Source organism: Excalfactoria chinensis, chromosome Z (assembly GCF_039878825.1).
Source record: "Excalfactoria chinensis isolate bCotChi1 chromosome Z, bCotChi1.hap2, whole genome shotgun sequence".
Classification (NCBI taxonomy): domain Eukaryota; kingdom Metazoa; phylum Chordata; class Aves; order Galliformes; family Phasianidae; genus Excalfactoria; species Excalfactoria chinensis.
In genome coordinates, this window is record NC_092857.1 from 16994198 (window position 1) to 17018076 (window position 23879).

Below are 23879 nucleotides of genomic sequence, written 5' to 3' on the forward strand. Positions count from 1 at the left end.
TGTGTGACTTAAATCATCTCTTTCTTGCTGACTTACTTCATCCTCTTGCTGTCATCTTCCTCTGAACCTAAGTTTAGTTTAAAATCTATTTCATTTGTGCTTGACTGCTCTAAACTTGAACTAAGTTCACTTCTCTGTATTTCTCTTTGTCTTGCCCCTCTTCGCTTTTGTCTGGCCTTGACTGCAGGACCCACCAACCTCTTCCTTTTCACCTTCCATGGTTTACCAATGCTGCAGGGTGAGCATCAGTGTTTATGGAGTTTCTCACCATCCTTTTCTAAGACTGACACTATGTAGTGCCTCAGACAGGGCTGCCACCCTGTCCTCAGGATGCCCAGGGCCCTATCCAATCTGGCTTTGAACACCTTCCATGGTGGCTCATCCACAGTTTCTCTGGGTAGACTGTGCCTGTGCTCCCAGCTGTGTGAGTAAAGAATTTCCTGCAAATGTCTAATCTTAATATCCATGCTTTTAGTTTAAAACCATTCCCTTTTGTTTTATCACTATCAGACCATGTAAAATGTCAGTCTCCCTCCTGACAATTAACTCCCCTCAAATACTAGAAGGCAACAGGGAGGTCTCTCTTGTCCCTTCTATTCCCCAGGCTAACAAGCCCAGCTCCCTGGGAGATGTCCTCCTGCCCTCTGATCATCACCATGGAGCCACTCCATCAGCTCCATACCTTTCCTGTGCTGGGGTCCCAGGCCTGGATGTGGTACTCCAGGTGGGGCAGAGCCTTCATAAGAGGGCAGAGCAGAATGGGAAAGTCCTCTCCATTGCCCTGCTGGCCACAGATTTTTTGTAAATCCCAGGATATTGTTGGTCTTCCAGGCCACAGGCACACACTTCTGGCTCATGTCCAGCTTTTCATCTACCAGGATCCCCCTGAGTCTTTCTGGCAGCACTGTTCTTAATGTGTTCTTCTCCTAGTCTGTAAACGTGTCTGGGATTGTCCCAAACAGAAGAATCTTCCCCATCTTTTCCAAGGACCTATGATGAGACTCCTCACTCCCCATGGGGGATGAGCATCGGGATGAGCCTCATGCATCCTAAGGACTTTGATTGTTCCAAGAAGATCAACCTCCTTAATAAGGCAGCTTTCTGATTTTCTGGTCAGCCTAGCACGTCTGCGTGCTGTCATATGATTTCACATGTGATATAACTGAAAGCAACTGTTAGCCAGTTACGTGTAGAAAAACGTGACTAAGTACTTCCCCTATATGCCTTACTGCTGGGCAAGGAGGAGCTTTTTAAGGAGATGATAAGGTTGCGATTAAGTTGTAAACAATTAAAAGCATGCCAAATTATAGTTCCTGGTAAGTACAATGTTGCACCTTACTAATTTTCATTCTATGGCATCAGCACATTTGTCACATTACAGGAAGGAATAACACTGTGTTTTTGTCAGTGTCTCCCAGAATATTGTAAGTACATCCATAACAGCCACCATAATTGTAACAGTATTTGCAGGAAAGTTGATTTTATTTCTGAAAGTAATGCTACTAGGCATTCTGGCAGTGTTGTTCTTGTTTCGGAAGGAGTAAGGAGGAATGTTTCCTAAACAGGAAGCACAGTACTTTTGTTTTGAGGGTGTTTTGCCCATTTCCTGTAAGGCAACGGATAATAATAAGCAAATTTATGAGAAATATCATCACTATCTTTCAGAAAGTTTACAGAGATAAACAACTAATTATATATGCAAATGTGTGAATTGAGGCACAGAAAGGTTGAAAAACCCAGCCAAAGCCTGATGCACGATCAATGGCAGAAATGAAAACCAAAACAAGAAAATGCTGATGTAAAGCAATAGCTTAATCTCTGTAGACTGAAGTTTGCATTTCAGCAGTTCAGCATTCTGACTCATTTTCTCCTTATTTACCATAACAAAACTTTCTGGTAATAACATGCAAAAATGCCACTTTGTGGGACTGTGAGTATAGCTTTTGTTGGTTAGGAGTCCGGTCAGAAATCTCTCAATTCCCAATTCTGAAGGAGTGAAAGAGGGTGTCTGCAAAACTTGTTCAGTGGGATCTGGAAAAGTACATTAGATACTCCAGGAAGAGAAGTCTGGGAAGATATTTCAGTTGTGCTTGACTTTGTTTCCCAGTCTTTCACACCATCAATTTTTTTTAAAAGCATTTAAGACTAGAGAACCATGCAAGAGATTGGAGAAACTTATGCTGCATGTTTCTCCATTGAGGGAAAACAGAGACAGAAGATCAGCTGAAAAAGAGGTAGATTTCACTCTCCTTAAGCTTTTGCACTGAGCATTAGAATACTTGAGCTTTGTGGGCATTTCAGCAAATTAGGATACTGAAATGCTTCAAATCTCTCTTGAAAATACATGCGGGTGAATCTTAGGTTGCTAATGTGTGGTGCAATTTCCTCTCTCCAAGGATGACTGGTAGTAGAGGAAAGGAACTGCAAAAGCTGAGCCTGCTGCATCATCCTTTCTAGGGATCACATCACAAAACTCTGAAGACCATTGAACTCTGAGTTAGATCCTACAGTGTTTGATATATATGACAATATCTAGGCTTCTACCAAACAAATCTAACAGTAATTTATGTCTGTGTTGTGTGTATGTATATGTTTATGGGCAGGGAGGAATTATTCTATTGATTAGACCAGTTAAGATAGCTGAGAAGATACTGACCAATGTTTGTACATAGAATTTCTTTATCAGGTTTATCTATGGAAAGAAATTACACCAATTTTGGGAAAGTTTCCTAAACGTAGCATCTGTGGCAACTACACAAAGCTTAAAAAACACAATAATTAGTGTGCTGAATTTGAGTAAAACTCGCAGAAAACTATTTTGTTCACTTTAATAGGATGTGAAAATTTCTAAAACCAATTTAGTCATTAAAAATTGAGGGAAATAAAATGTTAAGTTGGCCTCGATACTGATTTTAATAGGAAAAAAAAATTAAAAAAGCATTTATTGATTTGGCATTGATGTGAACCTACATCAAAACATGATATTTGTTCAGGTTTCATTATGTGTAGATCCTATCATCACACTGGTCATTTGGTTTCTTTTTCTCAAAACTAATGAGCTAAAAGTTCATAAATGAACTAGACGCATTCTAGAGAAAACAGGATTTTCAATCTGTAAAAGAAAAAAAAGATAAGGTAAGGATAAATAGCCATGAAAAACAGTAATTTAGAATCATATGTTCCACTTATTGTTTTTTCAACTAGTTCCTTTTTCATCAAAATTGTGCATTGTGATAAATAATTCCTAGTTTGAGTAGTGAAATTTATAACAGTGGGTATTTGTTAGCCATTGCTTCACTTCCCTGGGAGAACCAGGGCAAAAACTGAATGTGTTTGATTTTTACTTGCTTGCTTATTATTTCTAGCAAAGCATTGAGTATGATTTTATCCTTAAACAGAATAAATATCACGTAGACTGCATTCAGCCTGGGCGTATTTGAAGAACAGTGGAACCCTTTTGACCTCTATTAGCTGGGTAATTTGCTAAGATACTGCTGCTTAATGTAGAAAGCCATTACAAATAATTGTATTGAGCCCTTGGTTTAATATTACCCAGTGTTTTTTTAAAACTGTAGTAGATATGGATGATTTTACTGACACAAAGGGGAAGTTACTGGTAAGGCAATTTTTGATTGCACTATGGATGAAAAAAGAAGTTGAAGACATAATTCATTTAAAATCTTGATGCTTAATAGCATTTTCACCTTGCAATTCGTATAGCAACAGAATGTTCTCTGGGTTCTTATAATAGCTTTTAGAACACTTCAGTTATTCCATGTAGATACAGTCATCTTTAGAAAGATAAAATGGTAAATGTATCATTCAAAATATGTACCTCGCTATTGCTTCAAATTATGAATTCAGCTTTGCTGAAGTGTTTGCACAGACCGAATGCTGATCCCATCAAAGTCGGTGCTAGTTTTTATATTGAAGTTCTTGATAAAAGAACAAGTCAGCAAACTCTTATATTCTAGTTTTTGGACATGTTTAGCACTTGCTGAGTGTACTGTAGTGCACTGGATACTGAGATGCTTGGAGCTCTTCAAAAATCTAACAATTTAAAGCTACAAATACTACAATGCAAATAATGTTTGTTTAATACATTTAAATCTCAATACCTTATGGATTTAACAGACTCACTGAAATCCTGAAACAACTGAAAAACCATCTTACCTTCCTTTCCTTGAAGAGATAAGAGATACTAGTAGATGAGCACAAACTCTTTATGCTTTCATTCATCCTGTTAATGCAAATGATAGTGACTGGTTGTTGCTACGTATGTTTGCTTACATCCTTAGATTTTGTTCCTTAAAATGTTTACTGTTGTGAACATGCGCCTGAAAGATACTTAAATCTTGGAAACAAAGACTGTTTGTTGGCCTATGTTTGTCATGGCAAATTCTTTCAGAGCTTGGAACCTGATTTACTCTCCTGTTGAGAAAAATGCATGTTAGGACAGGGTTTTGGTGCGGATGTCTGGCAGACATTTTCTGTTTAGTTTTTAAATCTTGGGCTTTTTAACTTCTGGCCTCATACTTCATCCCAGCAACAAAATTTGTGAGCAAATGATTTAGTTTTAAATTTATGACAACTTTTTTTTTTTTTTTTTTTTTTCCATATTAAAATGAGCTCTAAGACCTGTGCACCTGTATTTAGGTATGAATGGCTGTTACTTGGTGGGAATTCAACTTTTTCTGCTTTCACTTCTGAGCATTTCTAGTAGATTTCTTATTCAATGTTTTTACTGAGTGCTTTTACAGACCAATAAAGACAATACCCAACTGTGGCATTAACCTACAATACCTATCTCTTCGCTTATCTCCGAGTATGTCATTTGTTCTACACCAGTCTGAATCTTAAATTACATACAATATTGGGAATATTAATGTTGAATGGAGGTATTAAATGCATTTTTTCACTCATCATATATCCAGAGATACCTCAGGCATTCAAGTAATTCTTAGCTTCATTCTTAGAAATCAGCCACTCTCTAAATTCCACATTTAATTAAGTTACCCTTTGCTTGTATTAGGGTTTAGGTTTACAAACATGTGTGTCTGTGATAAAATTCTGAGTCTACTATTCCAAATTTGATGTTGGATATTAGGAGAAAATTGTTTCTCAGAAAGACTGGCAAGGTATTGGCACAGGCTGGAGTGACCACCCATAGAGATGTTCAAGAATCACACAGATGTGGCACTGAGAGTCTTGGTCAGTGGGCATGGTGGGGATGGGCTGATGACTGGAGCTGATGATCTGAGGGCTCTTTTATAACCTTGGTGATTTTATGAATCTGACAGTTTGCTCTGCAAAAGAGAATTGTTCATACAGAGATAGTGCTCTTTTTTTTCTCCCTCCATCATTCTTTCTCTTCATTTGCATCTTAAATGTCATCTTAACTTCCTACAGTGGTTTCCACAACAGAAGTGTTCAGTTCCGTTTACCTAGTTTCAGAAACTGTTTGCATTAAAGTTAAATCACTTTAATTCTTTACCTTCTAGTGCCTGATATTAAATGTCTATTGCTTGAGGCGATATGTTTGTTAGCACGGTGCATCATATTTGTGTGCAGACAGCACCAGATTTACCTCCCAGTGTATCCAAGTCATTGCAGGTTCTCATGGCATGGATGACACCAAGGCCTTTATCTGTTTTATCTTACTAAGTGTAAGCAACGCAGAGCAGTTTTAATTTCTGTGTTCTGAATAACAATGGAGGCATCACAGTCAGAAATGACAGGGCTGAGATGATGGATCTGGAATGCTGATTTATACTTTTATGTGAAAAAGTAGGAAAGCTGTTTAAAAAACTAAACTTCAAATTCCTTTTATTTGCATTATTTTTATTTTACACCATGTGCGTTCTGTAAGTGATTATCATTTTAGGCAGTGGCTCTTTAATATTTGTCGTGGGTTGATGCAGTAGCTGAAGTGCTAATAGGAAACAGTAGGATGGAGAGCTGCTGGCAAGAGAGGCAAACACTGGAGGGAGCAGCCTGTGCATTATGAGAGAGTCTTCTGGTACAGATGGTTTCAGGGATCTGGAAAATGAAGTAGATACTGAAGAGCTTCAAGCCTGCAATTCAGTGTCATCAGTGAGGTAAGGTCCGTAAAATGGATTTCTTTCTAAATCTGTGGTCTGTGTTTTTACCCACTCCTTTATGATTTCTGTTCCTCAGGTCTCTCTTGGCTGTGGTAAGCAAAATAAAAGCAAATGCTGTGTTCAAATTATCTCTGATGCTTTAAAGTGTTCCCAGGTGCAAAACCAGGTTGGCCCGATGACTCTTCTGAGGCCATTGTCCTCTCCTGTGCTATACATACTTCCAGGTGCAATTTGACTTCAGAAGATTAAATAACATATTTTGCTACACAAAAAAAGCTAAAAATACTGCTCGATAAATTTACCTGTCTGGTGATCATCTGTCTTCTTGCTCTTTGTGACGATAGTCATGAAGACACCAGAATGTCATCCTGGCTTGTATCAGGAATGGTGTGTTGAGCAGGACTAGGTAAGTAACCCTGCCCCTGTACTTGGAATTTGTGAGGCCCTACCTGGAGTTCTGTGTTCAGTTTTGGGAATCTCAGTACAGAAAGGACATCGAGGTGCTGGAGCAGGTCCAAAGAAGGGCAACAAGGCTTGTGAAGGGCTTGGAGAATATGCCCTATGAGGAGAGACTGAAGGAACTGGGGCTGTTTAGTCTGGGGAAAAGAAGGCTGAGGAGAGACCTGAGTGCTCCCTTCAGATACCTGAAAGGTGCTTACAGTGAGAGTGGGGTTGGTCACTACTCACAGGTGACAGGTGACCACGCGAGGGGAAATGGCCTCAATTTGCACCAGGTTAAGTTGAGGCTGGATATTTCTTTACAGAAAGGGTTGTTAAGCACTGGAATAGGCTCCCCAGGGAGGAGGTTGAGTCACCATCCCTGGATGTATTTAAAAACCATTTGGATGTGGTGCTCAGAGATATGATTTTGTGGAGGTTTGTTAGGGTAGTATGGCTAGGTTGTGGTTGGACTCAATGATCTTGAAGGTCTTTTTCAACCTGAGTGATTCTATGATTCTTCATTGGTGAAGAAATACATACGGGTTCTATCAGTACACTTTGAGGTATCACAGAACCATGACTGGCTGTATCAGTAGAATCATGCATCTGGTGGTATAAGGTCTGCCCATAGCAGGAGAGCCAGCTGGTACAGCTACACCAAGTACGGCAGAAACACCAACATTCACACTGCTGTGCTCACAGGCTTACAAATAATTCTGTTAAACTCATCTACAGCTTTGAGGAATGGTCATGCAGACTTCAATGTGACAACATGCAGACTGATGTGTTGAAAGAGGAGAAAACTGGTTTGAGTTTTGCCACTGATGTACCAGGACATCTGCTTGTAGAACCCTGTTTTTTATGAATTGGCAGTGGCATTATATGTTCTGCTGTGGAACAAAACCAGATAAAATCAAACCCATTTCCCACTACTGTTTTAAGGATGTTTTCACAATGGCCGTCAAGAGTTTGCTGTGGATATTCATACTGATGTGAATATAGTCCTAAGGAGGAAATATGCTCACAAATGAGCATCTCAAACTGATACCTATTAGGAGAGTTGATACAGGTGGATCTATGGTCTCCTGCTGATTGTCACAGGGCTCTCCGGGCACCTGCGGTGTGAACAGGCTGCGGAACCAGAGGATGCTGCGCAGAGTGAAGACTTCAGCCATAATTCACCTGCATGAACTGAAAGACCGTTTCAGATCATCCATAGTGCCCCTGGTGCATGTTGTCAGGGTGCACTGACAGTGCTCTACTGACTCTGAGTGCTTTGGGGTGACCTCTCAGTTTGATTTCCCAATCACCACTACCCATCATCTTACAGGACTGTATGTCTCTTTTGCTCTCACATATAATCCATGCAGTACCCCACGGTCTGCCCCGCGCCTTCAGCCGGCCGTCAGCGTCGTTCAATTCCTACTGCAATTTGAAGCGAGTAGAGGGAACTGCTAATAAAAGCACATACAGAATCGAGCGCAGGCTCTGAAAGCGCTTCCCGGCATCCTTCCTAATGACTTTAAGCCCAATTTTGCATATTTAATCGTTCAAATTCTCACGTAACTAATTGCAAAATGATCTGACTCACAATAGCAATGAGATTTCCAACCTGCTGGGCGCGATTCGAGGAAGCCCCCCCGCACCGAAGGAAGGCGCCGAGCGGCTGCGATGCATCAGACGCGCGTTCCGTCTCTCCCTCCCTCGCTCAGCGGCGGCTCCGATCGCGGCAGCCGCTCTCGGCGCGGTGCCGCCGCCGCCCGCGCGCTCCGTGACGGCGGCGCTGGGAACTCCCGTGGGCGGGGCATGGCGCGCACAGCGCAGGGGATTCCCCCGCCCCCCCCCCGCGCGGAACGTTCGGGATTGTTCCTGTGACGTCACCGCACGGGAACTCCCGCCGGCGGGGCGTGGGCGGCTCGCACACCTCGGCTGCGGCCGGCGAGCCCCGCCCTGGGTTCCCGCCACAGATCTCGCGAGGTTTGGTCGCGCGGAGCGTTGCGGCTCGGAGCGGCGCCATTTTGGGAGCGAGGCGAGCGGTGTGTGTGGCTGCGAGTGTGCGAGCGCCGTGCGCTCGTGTCCGGGGCCCCGCGGCTCTCGGGGCGGAGGGCGCGGGATGTCGGGCCCAGGGCGGCCCGCGGCGGGGGCGGGCAGCAGGCTTTGGGGAGGGAAGGAGGAGAAGAAGAAGGAGGAGGAGGCAGCGCGGGGGGGCCGGGGCGGTACTGCCGTGAGGGGCGCGGGGCCGCCCCGCTCCCTCCCCCTCCGCGGGGCCCCTGAGAAGGGGGAGCCGCTTGCAGGGAACGCGGGAACGGCCGCTCCGGTCCTGCAGCGGGGCCGGCAGAGCCCGTTCTGTCTCCTGGTCGCCACAAAGGGCCTCGTGTAGCTGGAGTGTCCCGATGCGGGCTGAACCGGGGCCGGGAATCCCCCGCCGCGCTCTCGGTACCGCGGAGTCCCCCGCGCGGGGCAGTGCCTCCTGCAGTTCCGTCCGTCCCCAATAAAACAAGGAATGCCCCTTCCTTCTGGGTTGGCGTCTGCTTGTCAGAGGGGGGTGGCTGCCCGAGACTCCCAGAAGGGCAGCGAAGCGTTAGAGCTGCAGCGTGCTCCGGTAAAGGAATGTTCGCAGCTTCTGCGGCGTGCGAGTGCCGGCGCTCGGCTCTCCGAGTCGGGGTTCTGCGTGCTGACCGCGTGCGCGTTTGTGGAGGTTCAGAAGTGGCGGTTTGTGCAGCGCCGGTTCTGAGCCCAGAATGGATAAGCGATGACCCTGGTTCTTCTTCCCGTAGGCATTTAGCGTTACGGAGAGCCCCAGGAGTCGGAGTCTTTTGCCTCAGTTGTTGGTGTTGGGGAGGAAGAGCGGTGGCAGCCGATTAAACACAGCTGCTTTCTCTCAAAACGGAGAAACACTGGACGCTGTTGGGGATTATTTGTCCGAGTGTTTCCTCCTGAGCGGCCTTTAGAAGCAGTCAGTGGACAGCGCGGAAGAGATCGGGAGTTCCAAGTCTTCTTTCTGGAAGTGCAGAGGATCTCACCTTCAGACGCTTTTGTGCGCACAGTATGGATACACGGCTGAGTTTATCAAGTTCTGAATGTTTTTGCTATCCAATGAAGTGCTTTTAGGTTTTTAGGCATTTTTTTCCTTCTGAGCACCCTCTACAACTGGATTTTTAGGCTGTCTCCAGGTCAGATACAGCCTGATTCACTGTATGGACATTATTGGAAAGTTTCATGGCAGATATTATTACCCTTATATTATTTTTTAGATTTTCTTACGTAGCCTTTTGCCGTTTTGCAGTGCAACCTACTTTCTAAATGAAGAATCTAACAGAAACCTGTTTATCTTTTTTACTTTATTTAATATTTTGGAAAAACTTTGTTGCCAATTAGCAATATGGCAGTATCTAAATAGCTGTTGTTTACAGATGCTTCTGTTACTTGGAATGAAGACGTGCTCCTCAGTTCAGATGTGAAATTTGGATTTTCAGCTTTACAAGAGTATATATATTTCATTTGGAGCTGATGGTTCTCATAGTGATACGTTCATGGAATAGACGACAGAAAAAGCTTTCAAAGAAAAAAACTTTTTGAGTGGGAGACTTGGTAGATTTTGAAATCTATAAGCAAGAAGGATGGGTAGCTGATTCCTGTGAGGTCAGATCTGTGTCAAACAGCTACGAATGTAGTATCAACAAGAACTTGGGACATTATCTCAAGGAAAACAAACTGGAAAAATATAAATTGCACGGAGCTAACACCTTGTGTGGTCCTCTTGGATTAGGTAAGTATTGTGTTTGTATATCAATTTACACTTAAACACCAGTAGAATGTTTAAATCAGTGCCATTAACTGTCTGGAGGATGAACTTTTGTTGTTTTTTGTTTCTTAACATTGAAAAGAGCTAGCAGAATCTGTTTTTTATTTGCCATTTTTGGTAACATTTGGAATGTCTTTGAAGAATACATGCCCTACTACTACACAAGCAATTTGTAGGTGGGCGTGTGATTTTATTTTTTTTTCCTTTCTGTGAGATTATAAAATAAATACTTCTAGGCAGAATCTGTAAGTAACGTAACACCTCCTAAACTTGAAAACGAACTATTACACTTCTTGAACAGATCTGCTGGGTTACTTGTCTCCCAGTTTTCTTTAGACGTGTTTACAGCATGAAAGTAATGGTAATGTAGCTTTGCTTTTTTGTTAGCTTTCCACTGTTCTTTGTTAAGTATGGAAGCCAATTCTTTATTTACTACCTATGCAATCTGGTATTTTAATGTATTGTGTTAAATTTGTAGTTGTTCTGTAATGAGAGTGAGTCTGATTTGAAACTGTAACAAAAAAAAAGTAAACCCACTTTGGGAAGGGTTCAAAACCAAGATATATTAGCTAGCAGCTAGCAGATTTCACAGGTTACTGTTAAATGTTCTGCTGCCATCTACCCCTCTAGTAGTTAAATCTTTCTCAATGTAGGTGCAGTTAAAATGTGGAAATTAATATAGATTTATTGTATTTTCTTTGCAGGTTTGTGTTTGACTGAATCAATACTACTTAAAAGAAAATTAAGATGGACAGAACAACTTAATTCAAAAGTTAGTGGTAATTTTATTAAATAAAACTCCTCTTTCCTTCCCTGATTAATCATGAAGTTTGAAACAAAGCATTTTCAGGTAGACTATAAACTCAGTATCTGGTAAAGGTGGTAGATATATTGTAGGCATTACCTTTTCAAAGGTTTGTCAGAGCTTTTGCAATGCTAGGGTGTAAGGTGGAACGATATGAAGATGTTAACAAAGATGATGACAAATATTCAGAAGGTTATTTATAAAGGAAACCTCACTGATATGGATGCCTTCACTGGGAAATGCTGGGGCAATCTCCACCAGGGAGCAATCTCCAAGAGATGCTGCTTTAGTGGTGGTCAGCCCTTAAATGAGGTCTAGAGGAGGTGGAGTCAAGCATCACCCCTTCTGGGAGCACAGCTAAATTACTCTCACCTGTGCTCCCACAGCTGACCTATCACTTGCCTCAGCTGATTAATCAGAGGTTCAGGCTGTGATTACCAATTTCCCATACATAAGGTATGACTAATACTGAGCTCATAAAAAACCCTCAGGGCATTGCAGAAATGTTTGGGCAGATGACATGCTATGGCTGGTAGAGAAGTAATTTTAATCTTGGGAAACTGTGTCTAGGGATTAACATTTTTTGTTTGTTTTGTGTTTTGTTTTTTGTTTTTATTTTGTTTTTATTTTCTTTGTTTTTTGTTTCTCTTTTTTTTTTTCTTTTTTTTCCTGTTGCTTTTTATTTTGACCACAAATGAAAGACTTGCATCTGAACAGTTTTTTCAGTGTCACTTTACTAGTTTACTAGTTCTGTTTCTGTGTGGTGCCTTCTGGGTATCCAAAAGTTGATTGAGCTTCAGCATTTTGCATTCTTTTTTTGAATGGTGTTGCTGTTCTAATATTTTAACTTCCATTTCAGTTTTGCTGTTTTGAAAATACGTAAACTTTGGAGATGAATGGGAATCTGTTTCAGTAATCTCTTGTGGCTGTGGCCTGGGGCTTTTCTGCATTGAGTCTTTTAGTGTGGTTGTTGATTGAGTGAATGAATTGAGCCACATGTGAAGAAACCAAACCAACAGAGAAGGATTTTCTTCATTCCTTTAGATGAAGTAGTCTGTGTTTTGCTTGAAACCATTTGGTGAATGGAAAGAGTTCAGGCTTAAGTGTCCATTTCATTATATGTTGTCTATTATGTGCCCACAAGCATAGCAGTACAAGTACCCATTCTTAAGTAATACAAAAAGTGAATTCTGCTTTATTTTTCAAGCTATTAATTTTCAGAGCTATGATAAACTTTTACCTCTTAATGGGGGGAGTGGTGGGGGTGGGTTTTGCTGAAATTAAGGAGCTGCATCTCCCCTCTTAGTATTTGGAATTGCATCTTTATCTAGACTCTCTTCTGGATGTTTTGAAGATTTAGCTTTTTAGCTTTATTTAATTATCTCTCCAGATCTTTCTGACTGCTGGTAGGACCATTTTCACGGTTTTAATGCTTGGAAAGTGCAGTTGTATTTGACATGAACTCATGTGTGCTTTATGACTATGCCCTTGTAGCCAGAACAAGATTTAATGAGGGCTACTCAGAAAGCAGTTAGTCCCATTTGACTGTGTTGGCTCATGATGTCAGAGGCGGATGGTGGTGGTATGGCAGGAGAGGTTGAACCTTCTGGCTGTTAATCCATTTCATGTTGTTTCTGTGTGATAGATGGCAGCGGAGGGGCAGTCTGATGAAATAGCATCTGACATGGGAGCGGGTATGAAGCGAAGTTTTGTGGTGGATTCCTGTGTGTGGAGAAATGGCTCCCATTGGCATTCGTCTACACTGAATGTTGATGGAGCCCAAACAGTGAATGTGAGCACGGTGTGTTTCAGCAGTGGTGACAGCAGTCATGTCCGGTGGTGCAGATTTTTGTGAGGGTAGAATGCAGGCTCTTGTTTCATGGCTGGTGAAATGCATAGCTAATGGTGGTGACTGCTTTGTGGTAAAGAATTTGCTCTATCATGTAGTGTTACTGTGCTTTTTGCATCTGTTGGAGTTTAGGAGGCACTAGTTTCAGGGTGACCTGTGCAGTTGGATGAGGCCCATTGAAGAGACTTAGTATGCTGGTCCACTTTAATACCTTCTTTAGGTTATAATTTGTGTAGTGCTGACAGTCTCTAAAGTGGTTTGCAGATGAGTATGAAGTTAAGGTCTTTGCCCCAGGGAGATTATACTTTGAGCCTTGATGTAAACATAACTTTTGTACTAGAGTAATTCTAAGCAGCTTGGCTTTTTCATTCTGGTAGAATCCTGAAATTGATTGGTTTCTGTTGAGAATTTTTGTCAACAGTGGAGGCTGCTCTGCTATGTGGAAAATAAAAACTGCTGATGGAAGCTTTTAAGTGTTAGCAGAGTTGAAATGTGCAGCAACACATTTAACTGTTACGGGAAAACTGTGCAGATAATGTGCTTTCTTAATACAATACAAGGCAATACACTTTTTTTCAAAAAAAAACCAAAAAAAAAAAGCTTCTTTTTCTCACTGTCCACTTCTGGTGGGGGTCTTCTGTTTGAAATGTGTGGATAAAACAGCTTGAAAGTGATCAACAACTTCTGGGAAGGGTGCTTTTGTTTCTTGTAGTGCTGAGAGTAGAATTTCTGCTGCAGGAACAACTGTTTGCAGACCTGACTAAAAATGAACCTGAATGAGGCTCGGCAGGATTTATTTATTTATTTATTTTGTTATTTTGTTATTGTGTTGCTGAGTACGTTACACCGTATTAATGTTACAGCATCATCACCAGTCACTGCCTATAGGGTGCTACCAGCTTTTCCACAACTGTTGTCTTTGTTTTTTGGTGGAGGGTAATCATACTCTGCAAAACGGATGGAATGCGTAGCACTGGTTTCCAGTTTTGTTTTGCTCAGGATATTTCAAAACTGCTATCTTTTACAACTTCTTTTTTCTTCAGATTCCTCGTAAAGACTCCAAAATGCAAAACCGTTATAGTGATTCTGTTATATTATGTATGCTGTACTGAAGGGTCATATTACTGCTCTAACACTTCAACTTTCGGAATTTGAACCTTGCAATAGGGCAAGAGATCAGTGTTTACCTTGGTTTCCATTGAATGGTTGTGCAGGTATAGGATTTAAAGTAAAAGGAACTTGGTCGTAGTTTGCCTCCAAATAAGGAAATTAATCTATGCTACAGTATATGTACTGTATTGTGATAGGTGGATGGTTGGACTGGATGATCTTAAAGGTCTTTTCCCCATCCTTGTTGATTCTGTGTTTCTCTCTCTCTCTATATATATATAATTTAGATTTTAATCCATTCCAAAAAAGAAAAGGCTTCTTTGGATAAAAAAGGTGAAAAAGTTATTCTAATCTTTCTCATAAACTTGCTGTTTCTAAAATATCTCCTAAAAGATCATTTGATTTTTGTGACACGATAATGCGTGAGGCATATAGGACTGATCTAAACCCTGCTGTTTGCAAACCGTATCTATAAGCAAAAAGAGGACCAAAGTATGGAGAGCAGAATAGTTGTATGTCCTTACACAGTGGCATGGTATGCTGTGCACAGTGCTGGAGGTGGGAGTGCACCAGCTCTGAGCAGAGTGGGACAGCCTCTCTCCTTGCTTGCTGGGGCACCCCAGGGTACTGTTGGCTCTTTGGGCTGCCAGGGTGCACTGCTGACTCAGATTCAACTTGTTGTCACCGATACCCCAAAATCCCTTTCTATGGGGCTGCTCTACAGCCTCTCATCCCAAGACTCAACATATATCCAGAGCTGCCCTGTCCCTGATGCAGGCTCTGACACTTGCTTTTCTTAAAATTCATTCAGTTGGTCATTGCCCACCCCTTCAGCTTCTCAGCATCTCTGCCATCAAGTGAGTCTCCAGCTCCTGACAGTTTAGTGTGTTGTCTGCATCCTTCGAGGATTTGATACTAAGTATCTAAGCCATTGATGAAAACACTGGAAAGAACTGGCCCTAAAATGGTTCCCTCAGGAACCCCACTAGTGACTGGCTGCCTGCCTTATGTAACCCTATTTACAAAATTGGGTTTGAGCCCAATCCATCTGCTTATTGTTTGTCCATCACATTATGTTTCTGTCTAGTCACGTGCTTGTCTTGTTGTCTAGAAGGACACAGTGGGAAACAATAAGGGCTGAAATCAATTGATGAACCTTAAAAAATGTTATACCTGGCATGTCTTTGTACTTTTGAAGGTGTTCAAATCTGATGGAGGACTTCATCACATTACTGGCACAGGAAACCTTAGTTCCCATACGTTTTTTAAGAGACAGGACAAGAAGGTATATTAAAAAACAAAACATTCTTTTAGTACCAGAATTCCCAGTGGAACAGTTCTGTATTGGATGGCAGGGACAGTGAAACAAACTGGGCTCTGTACTTACTTTGCAGTAATGTAGTTGAGAAAGAGAAAACTTCAGCTAGATTGTTTAGAAATTCTGAATGTTTGTTGACTCAGTGTGGGAGAAGACCTTTAAAGGTTCTGCTGTTTCCCTCACTTTTAGTAGAGGTGTGAGTATTCAGTGATAAATTTTAGAGAGTGCTAGAACTTGAGGGAACTGTCGTGTCTCAAACCTGTTTGTAATTTATCTTAGGTCTGTGATCTGTTCCGTGGTGAAGTGTAGAATAGGGTGGTTTGACACCTCTGCTTTGCTTTTAATATATTTTAATCTTGGTTGTAAAGCTTGCTCTGTTACAGCTGTAGCTGTGCACCTTCAGGGAGAGGGAATAAGAGAAATAAATAATCTTTTGTTCAAACAGATGTGGTTTTTCAGCAGTTTGCAATAAGTGGAAGTGTTTCAGTTTTCAAGGACTACAAAGCTTGTGTTATGTATTAATTTCTCTTATTAGCATACAGATTTTGGATAGCAGAGTGACTCGTGTCAGCTGGTTGTGCTTTGTTCAAGCAAAATGAATGAGAGTGTAAGGAAGTTCTCTCTCATAAGCTGTCTCCTTTTAAAGGGTAATGGAAGTTAACAGGTATGAAGTTTAAGCAAAAGTCTTTGGAGCGTACACTTTGCTTGTCTTCAAAATTGGCGCTACTCTTGACAACAGGTAACAGAAGGATATGTTACCACAAAAAATTCTCTGTTAAAATGAAGTTTTGTAGCAGAAGAACATCTCACTTATTTAAATTGCCTGCTAAACTGAGGAAAGTTCTGAGTACTCACTTCTGTTAATGAAGGAGAGAGACCTTATTATCATGTGGTTAGGACTTAAGCATGTAGTATTTTTACTTATTTGTTTTTTATTTTTTAGCTGTTTTATAGCAGATACTTTGTCAGGCAATGTGAACGTTTCAAGTGAGCCCAAAATGGAATAGCTGTAGAATCAGGTTTTTTTGTAGCTTGGTTATTTCAGAGTTGCTCTGTTTCAACCAACTGCTGCTTCTCCAGAAAGCAATTTGTCCTTGGCAAAATAACTTCTTTTGTTGTAATGCGGTGAAGTATAGTTGGTATTTGACATCTCTGGTAGCATGAACATCATTTTGATTTTCTTGTAGAGAACTGTGTCTGTCTTCTCCCTTCCATTCCCTTGTTAATGATCACTCTTTTGTAAGGCATCATGCAGGCTTGTGTCATGGTTTTGCAGTTTTGTAATTTTGCTATCAGTATTCCACATCATAACATCATGTTAAGCATAGATAATTTTGACGAATCTGCTGCTCACAAAAGAAGACTGAATGTCCCAGGAAACACCACGGTCAGTCATATGACACGGACTATATAATCTCACTTCAGTGCTGGACTCGCTCTCTTGGACCTTCCCAGCCAGGGGGAGAGCCGTGTGGGAGCGTTCCAGCCGTTTCGCTTAGAGTTACAGTAGGCCTCTCGGTTTCGGGACTCACTCTCTCTTATTTTACTTGATTCGTTAGCCTTAATTCCAATTATATTGTATTATATTGTGTTATTCTGTATTCCGATATAGTATTTAGTAAATAAGTGTGCCTCCTTAGATTGTTGCCGCTATATTTATTTCCTTTTTCCCTGTTTTCTTTTCCTTCTGGGCCAGTGGCCTGCGGGCCGACTGCCCCCTGTCATGGGTGCAGGTAGATTTTAGGGTAACCCATGACATTTTGGTGGAGAATGTGGGCAAACTGCCAACAAATTTGGGCAAAAAGGGGGCAAAAGTGGGCAAATACTGCTTAAGTTGCCGTTTTTCTGTGTTTTTTCTGCTGTTCTTTTAGCTTTTACAGAGGTTTTTTTTGTTAAGGAGCTATCTAAAGTTTACGTTTCTGCACCTGGGATCTTGACCTTGAAGGTCCAGGCGGATGGCCAATACCCCGAAATATTTTGTAAACTTTGAGCTCTGCTATCTCGCTATTGAAGAGAGAAAAAAAATGTGTGCTCTGGCAAAATTGCTTGTAAAACTGCTTTTCAGAGGACTGTATGCTCCTCGTCCCTTCCTTGAATCCTTTATGCAGTTTTTGAATGCCCATTTGGTGCATTGGCCGGGAATCGAACCCGGGCCTTCTGCATGGCAGGTGAGAATTCTACCACTGAAAGACCCTAAAATCTACCGGCACCCATGACAGCTTGCTTATTGTATATGCTTGGTTTACCTTCCTGACTCAATAAGAAGGATTTGATGAACTTGCTCTAGCTTATTACTGAGAAAGAAAAGCAGCAGCAGGAGCAATGAAGGTGAAACACCGAATAATATTTAACTATGTATTTTAATGCTGATGTAATGTGAAACTAGGTATATGCATATATGTGCTTATAACATTTATTGGTTTGTGGATTTCTGCATACAGATCAACATCAAGATACATCAAGAGGATGTAATATAGTCTTCAGAGAACATTAAGAAATTTTAATTTATGTTTTCCTTTACAATCTGACTTGATAAATTTGTGTCTGTAAGCTTCCCCTCCCTTCCCCTCCCTTCCCCTCCCTTCCCCTCCCTTCCCCTCCCTTCCCCTCCCTTCCCCTCCCTTCCCCTCCCTTCCCCTCCCTTCCCCTCCCTTCCCCTCCCTTCCCCTCCCTTCCCCTCCCTTCCCCTCCCTTCCCCTCCCTTCCCCTCCCTTCCCCTCCCTTCCCCTCCCTTCCCCTCCCTTCCCCTCCCTTCCCCTCCCTTCCCCTCCCTTCCCCTCCCTTCCCCTCCCTTCCCCTCCCTTCCCCTCCCTTCCCCTCCCTTCCCCTCCCTTCCCCTCCCTTCCCCTCCCTTCCCCTCCCTTCCCCTCCCTTCCCCTCCCTTCCCCTCCCTTCCCCTCCCTTCCCCTCCCTTCCCCTCCCTTCCCCTCCCTTCCCCTCCCTTCCCCTCCCTTCCCCTCCCTTCCCCTCCCTTCCCCTCCCTTCCCCTCCCTTCCCCTCCCTTCCCCTCCCTTCCCCTCCCTTCCCCTCCCTTCCCCTCCCTTCCCCTCCCTTCCCCTCCCTTCCCCTCCCTTCCCCTCCCTTCCCCTCCCTTCCCCTCCCTTCCCCTCCCTTCCCCTCCCTTCCCCTCCCTTCCCCTCCCTTCCCCTCCCTTCCCCTCCCTTCCCCTCCCTTCCCCTCCCTTCCCCTCCCTTCCCCTCCCTTCCCCTCCCTTCCCCTCTTCACAAATTTCAAGCATTCCTTTTTACTTGAGTTTATGATGCATTTTGTTTTCATCTTCTAGCAATTTCTGAAATACTTAATGTGACCAAAAGTCTCCTATCCACATAGCCTGAGCTATTTTTTCCTTTGATTTGCTGTTCAGTGAGTTGGTTGCAAGTTGCCAGGTTTTTCCCTGAACTTTTAATGTTACTTTAACAATTAGTTCTCCTATAAAGTTTTAGTTGGCTCTGTTTAAGTGAGCTGCATTTAACATAGTGATAATTAAAAAGCGTAGTCTTTTAGTAAATTGTATTCTTAAATTTTAGATGAAGATAAATTGTAGACCACAATACATTTGCTGTCTAGTTTAAAGTTGGGAGTACAACAGCTGTTTTGTCTATGCAGGTGAACAGTGGTTGACATCTGCTATGTGTTTTGTACGTATGGCGTACTAGTTAGAGTTCTTCATTGTCTGTCAGTGTAATTAAAGCAGGTTCTTTTGTGGGTGTGTACTATTTATTTTAATTCTGTTTAAGTAGTGATTTTTTTTTTCTTGAAGGTATAACAAATCCTGTATTTCTGAAACCTTACTAAAAAGGGGAGTATCAGTACTATCTATTTGCCTTCAAGGCTCTGTAGGCTTTGTAAGGGAAGCACTTGTAAAATGTTAAGCTGGAAGTATACATCAAGTGAATTGGATCTCATAGACCAAATATGTCTCTTCGGTATTTTTACTGATAACTGCAGTAATGAAATATTGTGTACTTATTAAATTTGTAAGTAGCACAACACTGAATAGTGGTTGTAGTTACCATGGAGGAGATAGATTGCAGAAATATCTCTTGCTGCTGGGAATAGATTAAGTTGTGATGGATTTGAATAGAAGAAAAAAAAAAAAAAGAAAAAAGAAAAATCTTGTCTAATCTTGTTTAATCTCTTATATGATGCAAGAGCATCTCAGTGCTGGGACATGTTACAGAAGAAGGTGTTAATCTTTGTCAGTTGTTGGTTTAACTTAATGTGAAAGCAACCTGAAATTAAACTGTTGTTTGGCAACCTAAGTGATTATAAATCATAGAACCACAGAATATCTTAGGTTGGGAGGATCTGAAGGACCATTCAGTTCCAATTCCCATGCCGTGACAGGATTGACACCTGCTAGATCTGGCTGACCAGGGACCATCAACCTGGCCTTGAATACCTCCTAGGGATAGGGCAGCTCTGTCAGCACCTCACCACTGTTAGTAAATAATTTCGTTCTAACTTCTATCCAGAACTTCCTCTCTTTTAGCTTAAAGCCACTTCATGTTTTCACTATCAGATCATGTGTAAAGTCAGTCCTCCTGTTTATAATATCTTTCCAAATAGTGGAAAGCCAGAATGAGATTTCCACGGAACCCTATTTTCTCTAGACTGAACAAGCCCAGCTCCTTTAACCTTTATTACAGGAGAGGTGCTGCAGCCCTCTGGTCATCTTTGTGACTCTCCTCTGGGCCTACCGCAACAGCTCTACTTCTTTCTTGTGCTGGGGGCCCCAGGGCTTAGTGCAGTATTCCAGATGTGGCCCTACAAGGGCAAAGCAGGGAGGGTCAGTCCCTTCCTTGTTGCTGGCCACCACTCTTTTGATACAGCCTAGGATACTGTTGGCCTTTTGGGCTGTAGATGCATGCTGTTGTCTCATGTCAAGCGTTTCATTCACCAGTGTCCTCAAGACGTTATCTGTGGGGCTGCCCTAAGTGGTTTAAAAATAGCAAGTTTTGCCTGAAGCATCAGAGTAGTCTTTCTGGCCTTCAGTTCACACTTTGAGATCTGTTCTTAGCTTACCAGGAATAACTTCCTGAGACAGAGGAGTATCCTAGAGCTATTGAATATTTGTTTGATCATCTAAACAGAGTTCCTGCTTGTAATGAAAATGGGTTTGTCAAATCTGGGCAGCTAGGAGTGTTATTAAATTAAGCATATGCTCTTTTCATGGCGGATGATTAAATAGTAATGTTTGACTTATGTTTGACTACTTTTCTAAAAACAGTTGCAGTAGCTTATGAAGAAATAATGATGTTAATGCCTTTGTCCCACACCGAATGTCTGATTCACCAAAAAAATAGGTGATACTTTCTGGATCTTTTCATATGTATTTATTGGTTTGTACTGAATCTCTTCTTGTTTTTTAGACAGTAATTTTCTTGGTTTTGTTATTTCACTGATCTGCCAAGACTGATACATCTTCTGATCTTTTCGGAAGGTTTCACAGTTCTGCATATTGGAGTGGGAAGCTGTGTCTGAGGAAGGAAGGGGAATTTTTTTTTTCCTTAGTCTGCTCACATTTTGGTTGCTGTTAATTTAGCATCTCTTACCTTGTTCTGTCTCTTATGCACTTTTTTTTTTTTTGTTTTGTTTTGTTTTCTATGTGGTTGCTGATCATGATTAATCAGTAAAAGCAGGTTAAAAAGAGAAGCCATTTTTTGTAATTAATTGTTCTGTGACTCTAGAACTTCATTACTTTGTAGTCTGACATGACTGGATTCCCTAGAACTTTGTTATGGAATTTGTGTTGAGGTTAGTTTAGGAGAATAGAGATTGGATGACTTCAGTACACTAATCCAAGACAAGTTAAATGAGCGGCACATACTTTTAAACTTGTTTTTTATTGTCATCTAGTTAATTTGGTGCATCCTGCTTTATAACTTAACTCTGGTACCATAGAATTATAGAGACACCAAGGTTGGAAAAGTCCTCCAAATTCATCCAGTCCAACCATCCACCTATCGCTGATAGTTCTCACTAACCCATATCCCTCAGTACAGCATCTAGACATTTGTTGAGCACAGATACCTAAATATGGTTAGTCTGAACTCATGACAGAAAAAAGAATCAGCAGCTCAACGTAGTGCAATTAAACACTTAGAAGACTGCTAAGCTTCTTTTTAGATATTGGAATGTTCCCCTTTTTCATTGAAAGTCTGAAATAGCCCAGTTCAGGCCAGAATGCTACAATAATTAGTATTACCAGTTATGAAGTTCAGATTCCATGGCTTTTACTAAAGCTTACTCAAATTACAGCAATTACTGCATAAAGTAACACACATCTGTGCATACTGATCTGCACTTTCTTATGCAGAGACATAGAATGCATGTCTGTGTGCAATACCTTGTGTCTCCCTATAGCATGCATATGGTTGTTAATTTTTTTTCTAGTAGTGCATGTATCATACTTAAAATACATTTTAATCATTGACAGTTTTTCAGTATATAGCTGCAGAACCTGATTCAGTTAAGTTTATAATCCTGTCAGCATTTCATCCATTTCTTTCAGTGCTATAGTTCAGCTTTAAGAATTGTAGTTTGTATTATTTTGCATTTTGCATTCTTTTATTTATGGAGTTGTTTTTTTGTTTTTCTTTTTTTTCCTGGTTTTGGGTAGAAAAAGTACTCCTAGGTTTTGCCTTAAGCCATTGTCTTATCTTCTCCGTTTTCAAACTAGACAATCTTAGTGGATTTTGACAGTATCTCTATAGATACTTAGGCTCTGTTTCCATTTACTGTTGAGGAAATATGGGGTTCTTGGTGACCATAAGCATTTTAGTCTTTTCCCGAGGAATCTTAACATGGTGGCTGATATTAATTTTTAGGGGGTAATTTGAGAAATAAAGTAACTCCTACTGTCTGTTCTGGGCAGTGCTAGAACATATTTCAATGTGATAATTTTCTGTATCTCTCTGATCAGACCTTACTCAAGATCCTTCATCCTGTTTCTAAAAGAAAATGAAAGAACAAACGTTAGTTTTATTTTTATGACCCTTATGAAAAATTTAATTAGTTCGACTCCTAAGTAGTAACATGACAAATATGATGTAATGAAGTGAAGCTAGTAAGACTTCAAACACAGCTGTCAGAGAAAATAATACAAGACAGCATAAGGGAATTAATGGTCAAAACACCACAAGTGTGATATTTGTGCAAGATAAACATCTGGAAAGCACTCATTTATTTTTTTCTTTTTTTCCAATTACAGGGACTTGCCATGAGGTGCTAAAGCCTTGTTTCATTGATTTGGAGAGACTGGACCTAAATGGCGCAGCATGACTTTGCTCCAGCCTGGCTTAATTTTCCTACTCCGCCATCATCAACAAAGGTATGTCTTTCTGTAGTTCTGATCCATCAGTTTCATAATAAACAAGTCTAAATGTCATAGCATTTGTCATTATAAAAATATGCATCTATTCATGAGTTGGGAAGGGTGATAACAGGTAATTTCTGGCAAGTCTTACTGTTGTGATTTAAGTAGTTGAACTGTGATTATCAAGTTCATACCTCCAGAGTAGGAGTTTCTGCTTGAACAGCTGAGTTCAAGGAAGGAGGCATGTGCACAGATTATCAGAGCAGTTCTTGGGTTAAAATTCCCTTTGTTGAGAGTTTGAAATGAATTACTGTATTGCTAGAGGAAATCAGATCAAGGCGTATACTTGATGATGTTCTTGCTTTGTGGCATACACATTTTAGAGAGTTTTAAATCAAGTAATTGATCAAATAAGAAAAAACAAAATGATTACGAAATAGACTTTCTGTAATGTCTCTTCAGTTGTTGTTGGTAGTTGTGCATCCTCGCTGTACCTGTTCCACCTAGGCCTTGACTCAGATTAAAAAAAAAAAATAGTAGAAGTTAACTTGAGAAGAAAAAATTGCAGTTCCTGAATCATTATGTTTTTTTGGTATTCCTGAATATATGTCACTTGTATAAATATTTATTCTGGCTTATCTTTCTTAACTTGTGTTAATGCAGAAGTAGAGGCAGCACTGAACTTTTCAAACTAGTGTCATCTATTTTGTATTTTTATCTGTAGATCAGCCTTTCCTCTAATCTTTCAAAAGTAATGTCTGTGTCTACAGCTGTGAGAATGGTAGTGTTTTGTTTAATGTTTTTAAGTTTTTTTTGGTCTTTCATTGGCATGGAAATCTTTAGCCTTTCTCAAATATGGAAATAGGTCTTTGCTATTGTTCAGGGCACAGTCAACACTCAATACAGGTTCTGTCTCCATTGCTTTACTTAAGTAAGTACTGACATTTGTGCATACATGAAATACTGACACATGTGCATACATGCATTTTCTTTCTTTTTTTTTTTTTTTTATTTCAATGACCTTAATTTACGACTCTTAGTATTTTTTTCTTAACATGCAGAACTAGCTAGCCTCTCTATTTTGGGTAGTCCAGCAGTGGCTTTCAGTTGCTGTAGTGGGAATGTCAGGATT

General features: G+C 41.1%; 1 protein-coding gene across 3 annotated transcripts in view; it reads left to right on the top strand.

Moving 5' to 3' along the window:
* The first annotated feature begins 8527 nt into the window (after positions 1–8527).
* Positions 8528–23879, top strand: part of GPBP1 (GC-rich promoter binding protein 1) — a 33888-nt gene continuing 18536 nt past the window's right edge. Inside the window, exons 1-4 of one of the 3 annotated variants that reach the window (XM_072359380.1) lie at positions 8528–8578; positions 9320–10311; positions 11052–11119; positions 22643–22762. In XM_072359380.1, coding sequence (XP_072215481.1) covers positions 22700–22762 — 63 coding nt within the window. In that variant the 5' untranslated portion in view covers positions 8528–8578; positions 9320–10311; positions 11052–11119; positions 22643–22699. Of the gene's footprint in view, positions 8579–9319; positions 10312–11051; positions 11120–16865; positions 16936–18712; positions 18764–20658; positions 20736–22640; positions 22763–23879 lie in introns of those variants that run through there. The other 2 variants (XM_072359381.1, XM_072359382.1) reach the window with 2 other exon arrangements.